This window comes from Tupaia chinensis, unplaced genomic scaffold (assembly GCF_000334495.1).
Source record: "Tupaia chinensis unplaced genomic scaffold, TupChi_1.0 Scaffold000037_4, whole genome shotgun sequence".
Taxonomy (NCBI): Eukaryota; Metazoa; Chordata; class Mammalia; order Scandentia; family Tupaiidae; genus Tupaia; species Tupaia belangeri.
The window spans coordinates 342,991-353,401 of record NW_006159487.1 but is presented as its reverse complement, the minus strand read 5'-3'; the positions used below and the strand labels follow the sequence as shown (position 1 = coordinate 353,401).

Genomic DNA, 10,411 nt, shown 5'->3' with positions numbered 1-10,411 from the left:
CCCCCCGCCCCCCCCCCCCCGCCACGGCCACTGGCAGGACAGGAGACCGGCGTGGGGAGCTGGAGTCCCCGCCCCGCGCCCGTTTGACAGTTCCCTCCTTTCTCAAAGCACCCGGGATGAGGGACGAGGCTCTGTCCGACTCTGCCCTGCTGCCCCGTTTTAGAACAGGACCCTCCTCTCCTTTCCTGGCCTTCGGGGGGCAGGCAGCTGCCCCTTTAGCTCTGAGTCTCAGAACCGGCTCCCTCCGGATCCCAGGAGGGGCGGGAGGTGGCTGCGGAAGACAGGAACCTATGGCGTCGCCTCGGGCGCTTTGCGCGCCCGCAGTCTGGTCTGGGACTGTGACGCCCGGGAGCCCGGTGGCGCGCCCCCAGGAGTCGGGGTCCCCCAGACCCTAATCCAGGAGTTCCTACAGAGACCCAGAACCGGCTGGAACTGGGGCAGAGAGCGGAGAGCTGGCGGCTTCATGCGTTACTCTGCTCTGACGTTTTATGAAATCCTTCACATTTTTGAAGAGACTGAAAGGGGACCTAGCTGTCTAGGACGAGACAAAGGAGTGACGTTGTCCCTGTGCAGGCAGGTGCCAGAGAAGAGGGGTGGGTGCAAAGCCCTGCAGATAGGCTCCACCCCTGATGGCTGTGGGAGGAGACCTGCCCCTCCCCCCAGCCTGCCACCGTCAGACTTTTTTGGGGCCAGACCTTAAAGGTCACTGGGTCGGTCCCTCGTTTCCTAGACTGGAGATGGCATTGGGAGAGGGGCCACGCCGTCTTGGTGGCGAGAGACAAGTGTCCCCATTTGGGTAGGGCCTTACTGAGGGAGTGGCAGGAGCCAGGTGTGAGTGGACAACTTTCCTGGCTGGGCTGCTTCTGATGGGGAGGAGCAGCTGGATATGTCAAGGTCAGAGGGGTGGGTGCTGTGCACTCCTAGAGGAGCAAACTGAGTCCAGTCCAGAGTGGGGGCACCTCAGGCAGAGGGCACTCGGGGAACCAGAGGCTGTCAGCCCACCCAGGTCCCTGGGGAAGCCCGCCCACAGCCCTGCAGGCTGCCCTGAAAGCCTCCCTATCAGCAGGGTCCTGGCCCCCAGAAGCGGCGCACCCCAGCACACCTCAAGGCTGAGGCAGTCTGGGTGAGGGCAGGGCTGGCCACACCAGCTTCCCGAAGCAGGGTTGTCCTTCGCTCCAGGGCCAGCCCGCATTTCGGTCAGAGGTGATGGGGGCAACCCAGTACCTCCCGCTGGAATGTACCCCTCCACTAGGGAGCGACCCAGAAGCTGCTGCCAATCCAAGCTGCCCCACTCTGGGCCTCAGTTTCCCCATTTCTTAAGAAACAGCTGGTGACAACCGGTACTGTCCAAACAAGGTTCACAGTCCAGGCCCTCCCCTGCTGCACCCTGCTGACCACGGTTTCCTGGTCCCATCCCACCAGGGCCACCCACACAGAAAGCCGTGGCCTGGCGCCAGGCCCGCTGTGTGGGGGTGCCCACCTAGTGGATTCTGTCTTGCCCTAATCCTCCACTCGCCCAGGCATCCAGGGGCTTGTCACCCTGTTAGCAGATCTGCTCCCAGAGACTGCGCAGTTAATTGGCCCTTTATGTGGGGATCAGGGTGTGTTTGCTTAGGGTCCCCTGAGTGGAGGCAGCAGAGGCGGGTTGAGCCTTGGGCAAGGCTGCTTCCTAATCCCTGTCATCTGGGTTTGGAGACTGGACAAACAACGGCCCTTTCCTCCCCTGCTCCAAACTTCGCTGCTCCCTCTCCGGCCACTATTCCCAGGCCCTCTGCTCTTCCCTCCTCTGTGTTTCTCTGCGTTTCTGCATCACTCTCCTTTAAGCCGGCTCAGACCTAACACCAAAAAAGAGTGGAGTGCCCAGCTGGGGTGCACAGGGGACAAGTCCCCGGCCATGACCTGAGCCCTCCCCAGCCAGTGTCCCAAGGCTGGACCTGGCAGAAGGGGGGCAGAGAAGGCTCAGCAGAGATCACACCTCTCAGCTCTTCTGCAACTCTTCTCAGCCCACCCCTCTTTCCGCAAGGTCCCGCAGGCAAGCTGGAACCAGACCCCACCTTTTCAAACCCTGCTTCTCTCTGCACTGTGCCCATGGGCAGTCTGGAAGGTGTTAGCTGACTGCTGCTCCCCACAAATTGCCACGACTCAGACCTTCTCCTTCTCACTTAGAGGGCTAGGCAGCTTCCCCATCCCTGTCCCAACCTGCAGCCCGCGGGTGGCTTTGAGGCACCCATGCCACCCCGGGGGGTGTTCACGATGGGAGAAGCCTGCCTGGGCCCACCTGGCCGGTGTATCACCCCGTAGGCTGACAGTCAGGACTGAGTTCAGGGAGAGACTGTCTCTTTCCAGGCTCTGGCATCTGGCAGGAAGAAGTGTGTTTCCACAGCAGAGGCCATGGGACAGAACTGGGAGTGATGAGAGGCCCCTTAGGGGGATGTCCCTTTTTCAGGACGTGGTGGGTGATTTGTCTTACCAGGGATCATGCGGGGAGGAGTGAACACAACAGCACAAGAGCCCTACATGAGGGGTGTGTGCGCACATGTGTGCTTGAGCATGTGCCGGGGGAGAGGAGGACCATGACCCTGTTGGAGCCTGCATTCCCACACACACCACGCAGTGCGTGTCTGTGTGCGCATGCATGCATGTGTGCACATGCATGTGCTGACAGGGGGGAGCTGCCACAGGCTAACCCTCTCGGCCTAGTAACAGCAAAGAGGCGAGAGAATGTGGCTGGGGATGTTCTGTGGCCAAGCTGGAGGTGCTGCGGAGGCTTCTGCCCGCATGCCAGCTGGTGGTGGTGAGCTGCTGGCATGTGCTTGCCAGGAGGAAGGTCTGGGGCCAGCCCCCACCTTGCACTGATTGTGCTGGGCCTCCCCGGTGCACACGCATGCTCAGTCCATCATGCCCCTGGGGCCTGCCGCCTCCATCACTGCCTGGACCCCTCCCCAGAGCACCAGGCTGCACAGAGCATGTGCGTGCTCTGGTGGGGCACAGGGGCTGACATCTGCCTCCACACCACCATGCTATGCCGGCAAATGGTCCAGCAGGGCAGCTGGCTTCAGAGTGGTGATGCCAGGGGCGGTGACCTGGCCTGGGGGGCCACAGGGCCAGACAGAGGGGGCACTGAGAGCAATGAGCGGCCCCAGCTGGAAAGCAGGCACAAGCGGCTACCCCAGCAGGAGCCTGTCTGTTGGCCCAACCCTGCAGCAGCTGAGATAATAAGCAGGCCAGGAGGACCCCTTAGCCCACAGGGCTGCAGTGACGGAGCCTGGGGAGACACCCTGCAATGCATTTGACCAAGCCTGGAAGTCTGAGGCAAGCGGGCGGAAACACACACCCGTGCCAGTTAAGCGGGCTGGGGCTAGGGCCCTGTGCCATGAGAGGAGATGCTGCATGAGCTCCGCGCAAGCTTGTGCTCAGGGAGGCCTGGCCAGTGACGCCAGCCACTGCCTCGGAGCACTCTCCCCTCGTCTCTGTCTCTGCGTCAGGACTGTCCTGGGGCCACTGTGACCACGTGCCACCAGCTGGATGGCTTTGAGCAGCAGAACTGACTTCTTGCAGGCTGAGGCCTGAAGTTGGGGTGTCTGCTGGGCCACATTCTCCAAGGGTGCCAGGGGAGGGCCCCTCCTCTCTCCCCAGCCTCTGGAGTTGCCAGCAGCCCTTGGCCGACCTGGTCACGCAAGTGCATCGCCCTGCTCTGCCTAGCCCCTGACCCTTAGCCCTGTGTCTGTTGCCTTTCCCACAAGGCCGCCAGTTATCGGGTTAGGACCTGCCCTTGTTCAGCCCTCACCCTCACTAGCTACATGGAGCGCCCCATATCTGAGTAAAGTCAGCTCTGAAGCTGTGGTGGCATGAACTCAGCGTGGGGGAGGCGCTTCCCCTGTCCTCCCCACTGTGCTCTTGAGCCTGGAACAGGAAGGCCCATTAAGCCCTTGGCCCTGCAGTCCCTTTGCCTGGGGTAGCTACTCACGGCTTCTTGTGCATCTTTCCAGATTTCTAACGCCTCTGTAAACCTGGGTTTCTATCCCTTGGACACAAGAATGTGACAATGTGTGCACCGTGCTGCAGTTTGCCAGCGCCTGTGTCTCCACCCCCCTTTCCTGACAGCCTCATCTTCATTGCATGGTTTTACCACAGATATGTAACAAGTCCCCTGCTTATAGAGATTTACATTGTTTTAGATTTTTTCATAATGTCACAAAGAAGCACCTTGCACTTTGCACATGTGTATGACTACCTGTAGGATAAGTTCTTTAAAGCAATTTTGATTGCCCAATTGCATGTGCGTTCGCCACAGAGAGAAAAAGAACCCCCAGTGGATGTGGCTGCACCCCAACCCCTCTCCTTCATTCCGATACAACTGAAAGCGCAGAGTGCATTGTAGCTCACTGTCCCGTTCACCGTCCTCATGTGAACCGAGTGGTTCTGGGAAGTCACTGGTGCAGGTGCTTGGCGGGCACCGACTTTGTGCCAGACGCAGTTCTGGCGGCAAGAAAGGGACACGGAACCGCACAAGCAGCAGGCACAACCTCGCCGACTGCCGGCTGTTCTCTCCGATTTCCAGGTGAAACAGCTGGGCCTGGGAAGGATGGTATATAAAGTAACGTGACTACGTCCATTGCCCAGGGCGCCACGGTGGGAAGGGTGTGCGTCTAACATTTCTGGGACTGTTGCCAAGTGCCCGGCACGCACCACACCTGCAGGTGCACAGCAGGGTATGGGGCTCCGCTCCGCTCCCCGACTGCAGGTTGTGTGCACGTTCTCACACTCCGGGAAGCGAGGACAGTGCTCCACTGTCGCCACGCCCACACTGTGACTGCAGAGCGCCAGCCGGTTTCCATGTGCCTGTCGGCGTGTGCATGCAGTGTCCAGACCTGCCCTGCTGCAGCACTGGGGGGTGCTACGTCTCTCATGAATCTGTTGCAAGGTGGCCCCGTCTGTCATTTGATTTTCAACTCTGAAATATTTTGGCAGATTTACAAAAATGAAGCCAAGGTTGACTCAATGGCCTCGTGCTTAGGGCAGCTGGACGCTGGGGCCATCTGTGGGTGTGAGTCCCAGCCCCGCTGGCCTGAGGAGCACCCTGGGTGCATTCTCCTCTCCTCTCTCTGTCTCTCTGTCCATCTCTCTCTGGCAAGTGTACCCTCTGGGAAAAGAAGAAGAAAAGGCCTGATGTATCCGTGTCTTCTACTCCACCCTTTGGACATGCATCATACTTAGAAAGGCCTTCCTTCGGCTACTATGACAAAGATGATCCCCCCTGTCTTCTAACGAGTCTAGCCTTTACTATTTTACACGTGCATCCTAGATGCATCCAGAATTTATTTTGGCTTAAGGACTAAGGTACAAATAGTTTCCCTAGAACAAGTAAGCAGTTCTCCCCGTCCTTCCTGCTGGGCTGCAGGGCCGCTGTCTTCACAGGCGGTCCCACCCACACAGAGACCGCTGCTGCTCATCGGTGCACACCCTATCCCATGATGCACCTGGTGACACACACCTTCAGCCCCACAGACCACTTGGCTACCCGAGCGTTCTGTCCAGACCTTGTGGCTGCTGTCAGGATGAAAGACGACAAGCTTCTGAACGCAACAGGGTGGCGGTGCTGGCGGGAGCCCGGGCCATGAACACTGGGTGGCATGTTCAGCTAGGGGTTCAGGGCTTACGGCAGGACGGAGAAATCAGGAAGGATTCAGAAGAAAGGCTTCCAGCCGTAAAACCGCACAGTAACTGAAGTGCTCCAGGCCGACCCGGTGCAGACCTTCCGACGTCCCCTCCCTGGTCTCAGAGCCGCCACGCAGGAGGACTGCTGACTGGCTGAGGTCACTAGCAAGCCTTGCTAGAGCCGGCACCACGCTCCTGTCTCGGAGGCGCTGGAACGCGAAATGGCTCCCTGCCTCCTGCGCTGGTCCCAGAGCGGGTGGCACCAGCACCCTAGTCTGACTGCCTCCAAGTCCCTGAGACCACCTCCGCCCACCCACCCCAGACCCCCCTGGTGTCTACACCACCCACCAACTCTCTGCTCCTGCTGTGGGAGCCTCGTCCCCCATGCTGTGACCTGCCTGAAGTGTGCTTCCATCAGCAATCCGCTCCAGTCACGGTTCGCCCAGACCACTTGTGTGTTCCCGTGTGACCGCACACACGTGGTAGGCACTCTCTCACATGTTCCCATGTGACTGCACACACGTGGTAGGCACTCTCTTGTGTGTCGCCCTGCATGACCACACACATGTGGTAGGCACTCTTGTGTGTTCCCGTGTGACCGCACACACGTGGTAGGCACTCTCTCACATGTTCCCATGTGACTGCACACACGTGGTAGGCACTCTCTTGTGTGTCGCCCTGCATGACCACACACATGTGGTAGGCACTCTTGTGTGTTCCCGTGTGACCGCACACACGTGGTAGGCACTCTCTCACATGTTCCCATGTGACTGCACACACGTGGTAGGCACTCTCTTGTGTGTCGCCCTGCATGACCACACACATGTGGTAGGCACTCTTGTGTGTTCCCGTGTGACCGCACACACGTGGTAGGCACTCTCTCACATGTTCCCATGTGACTGCACACACGTGGTAGGCACTCTCTTGTGTGTCGCCCTGCATGACCACACACATGTGGTAGGCACTCTTGTGTGTTCCCGTGTGACCGCACACACGTGGTAGGCACTCTCTCACATGTTCCCATGTGACTGCACACACGTGGTAGGCACTCTCTTGTGTGTCGCCCTGCATGACCACACACATGTGGTAGGCACTCTTGTGTGTTCCCGTGTGACCGCACACACGTGGTAGGCACTCTCTCACATGTTCCCATGTGACTGCACACACGTGGTAGGCACTCTCTTGTGTGTCGCCCTGCATGACCACACACATGTGGTAGGCACTCTTGTGTGTTCCCGTGTGACCGCACACACGTGGTAGGCACTCTCTCACATGTTCCCATGTGACTGCACACACGTGGTAGGCACTCTCTTGTGTGTCGCCCTGCATGACCACACACATGTGGTAGGCACTCTTGTGTGTTCCCGTGTGACCGCACACACGTGGTAGGCACTCTCTCACATGTTCCCATGTGACTGCACACACGTGGTAGGCACTCTCTTGTGTGTCGCCCTGCATGACCACACACATGTGGTAGGCACTCTTGTGTGTTCCCGTGTGACCGCACACACGTGGTAGGCACTCTCTCACATGTTCCCATGTGACTGCACACACGTGGTAGGCACTCTCTTGTGTGTCGCCCTGCATGACCACACACATGTGGTAGGCACTCTTGTGTGTTCCCGTGTGACCGCACACACGTGGTAGGCACTCTCTCACATGTTCCCATGTGACTGCACACACGTGGTAGGCACTCTCTTGTGTGTCGCCCTGCATGACCACACACATGTGGTAGGCACTCTTGTGTGTTCCCGTGTGACCGCACACACGTGGTAGGCACTCTCTCGCGTGTCACCCCGTGTGACCGCACACACGTGGTAGGTGCTCTCTTGCATGTCGCCCTGCATGACCACACACACGTGGTAGGCGCTCTCTCGCGTGTTCCCGTGTGACCACACACACGTGGTAGGCACTTTTGTGTGTTCCCATGTGACGGCACACATGTGACAGGCACTCTCTTACGTGTCTAGCTGCCACTGAAGCTGACTCCCTTGGAGAGCCAGGCCCACATTCATCTCCGCATGTGGTGTGGAATGTACTCATCCAATGTGCATGCACACGTGAGTCACATGGTGTAGCCTACCCTGTGAGCCAACCACTGCCACAGCCATGTCAGTGCTCATGTGTGCTCCGTCTCCTGCTTGCTCCAAGTCTATGTGTGCCTTGCACCGTCTTCCACAGCTGGGGGCCTCGGGCACAGAGTGGCTAAGGGACTCGCCAGAGACGTGTGGCTGGGAAAGGAGGAGCCAGTCTCTGTCTGTCTGTCTGTCTGGTTTTTGCTACAGGGTATAACTCACCAGGGAGAGAGGAAGAGAGGAGGAGAAGTGAGAAACAGCCCCCAGGAAGGGTGGCTGCACGGTGTTCCCTTCTCCTCCGCCCTCCTCTTGGTATTTTGGGCATGCATGCACGTGGGCCACTATGTTTTTCAAGCCGTCAGGTCCAAGACTCAAACTTGGAGTCGGCCTTTGGAGTCTAGTGCTTCAGCCAGCACCCCACCCACCAGCCTGTGGAGGAGCCAGCGTCAGACTCCAGCTGACCCTCAAGGCACGCCGAAGGAGCAGGGCACGCTGGGCTCCACAAGGAAGTCTGCGTGCAACAGAAGGAGGACCGCCCTGCCCTGCCAGCTCGTGTGCACATTCACACTTGCATGCAGTCCTAGTGACAGAATGGCCCTGTGATGGTGGCGGGTGCCACTCCCGAGACCCTGGTGCACCCTGCCACTCTGCTCAGCCATGCAGCTCTCCACGAAGCCTGCTGCCCTGGCTGCTCATTTCTGTAGACTCTGCACTCTCTCCATCCTGGGTGGGAAGTAGATGCTACTCTTCATGCCCTGTCCCACTGCTCCCCCAACCCCTCTGTGGGGAAGGCCAAACGCACCGACTAGGAGAATCGAACCCCCACACCCCACAGGGTCCTGCTTTCAGGTAAAGATGCCGGTGCCCTCGCCTGGAGTGACCCCCTTCAGAGGGAGGTGCAGGTGCGGAGGGCTCCCAGCCTCACGCCTGGTCTCATGCACTTGTGGGTGTGTCCACTGCGCCTGGGGCACGGGACGGCGTGGGTCTCTGGGTCCTCACCCACAGGGTGGCGGGTGCCACCCCCGAGCCCCTGGTCCCCCCTGCCACTCTGCTCAGCCATGCAGCTCTCCACGAAGCCTGCTGCCCTGGCTGCTCATTTCTGTAGACTCTGCACTCTCTCCATCCTGGGTGGGAAGTAGATGCTACTCTTCATGCCCTGTCCCACTGCTCCCCCAACCCCTCTGTGGGGAAGGCCAAACGCACCGACTAGGAGAATCGAACCCCCACACCCCACAGGGTCCTGCTTTCAGGTAAAGATGCCGGTGCCCTCGCCTGGAGTGACCCCCTTCAGAGGGAGGTGCAGGTGCGGAGGGCTCCCAGCCTCACGCCTGGTCTCATGCACTTGTGGGTGTGTCCACTGCGCCTGGGGCACGGGACGGCGTGGGTCTCTGGGTCCTCACCCACAAAGGACTGCTTCTCACTGACTTCCTCTGGGGCTCAACTCCCTGGAGTCAAGAAGCTTCCAGCACCTTCTGGGATCCCATTGAGAAAGCACAGCCCTACTGGCCTCTTCCCGCTCAGGAGTCCAGCGTCACCGCGACCTCATCCCCACCCGCACTGTGAGACGAGATGCTTCCAGGCTTCAGGCCACACGGAGGAGGGTTCTGACCTGGAACCCATGCTTCCTGGCAGTACAGCTCCTCTCACGTCTCTCCCCTCCAGGCCCTGCCTGCCCCTGCCTCCTGCTCCTGTCTAAGCCTAACCTCCTGTCCCAGACCGCCTGTCCCAGACCTCGAGTCCCCAGACCGCCTGTTCTCAGATCACCTGTCCCAGACCACCTGTCCTAGACCTCCTGCCCCAGACTTCAAGTCCCAGACCTTTGTCCTAGACCTCCTATCCCCATACCCCCGTCCCTGACCCCTGTCCCCGACTCCTGTCCTCTCAGAGTTCATACTTGTGAGCACTCAACACCTGTAGGAGCAGCTCTGAGCAGCGTCCCAATCCAGTCAGAAGTGGAGTAGTCTTTGCTCAGTGGCCGGCAAGTCCCCTGGACCCTTGTCCCTGCACTAGCAGCACGGAGGCTTTTGCTTGGTCATGAAGGGGTCCTCACTGTGACAGCTTCCTGCTCCATCATCCCAGGGACCCATGTCTCCGGATGTCCCTCCACTCCAGGACCGGGAACAGGCCAAGAAGAGAAGGAAGTTGAACAGCGGGCCTGGGGCTGGGACAGGTGCAGTGACCACACTGAGAGGTACTCGGGGTGTGTCCAGTCACGCACAGACGTTTCCCGGACACGAACGAGAGCGTGGGGGCGAAAACAAACCAAATATAAGCAATGGCTGAATTAAAAAGAGGGAATATATTCGCTTTTTTCATTGTCCCCCACTTAAAAATACCATCTTAACTAGTAATGACAAAATACAAAACGGTCATTTATAAAGAGTTCCACAAGGAGGGGGCAGGCGGCAGGCAGGGTGCCCCCCACCGGCGGCAGAAGACCATAGATCTTTGCGTTCGGAAGGTGGGGTGGGAGGCCAGGCCTCAGGCCCCTCTCTGACCTCTCAGACAGTCAGCAAGGTCCGGCTTGAGCAGAGCCTGCTGGGGACGAGGGTCTGCCCGAGGGTCGGCTGCAGGGTGGCTCTTGTCCTTGGGTCTTCCAGACTTGGTCCTAGTCCTCCTCTCGCAAAAGATTCAGCTCAGCAGTGGATGAAAAAGAAGTAGGACCCGCGCCAAGAATT

General features: G+C 59.2%; 1 protein-coding gene across 1 annotated transcript in view; it reads right to left on the bottom strand.

The window, feature by feature from the left end:
• ROBO3 (roundabout guidance receptor 3) overlaps positions 1-10,411 on the bottom strand; it is a 39,633-nt gene that overhangs the window by 16,760 nt on the left and 12,462 nt on the right. The window contains 1 exon segment of the mRNA XM_027772686.1: positions 4,387-4,479. Within this exon segment, the coding sequence (XP_027628487.1) occupies positions 4,387-4,479 (93 nt within the window).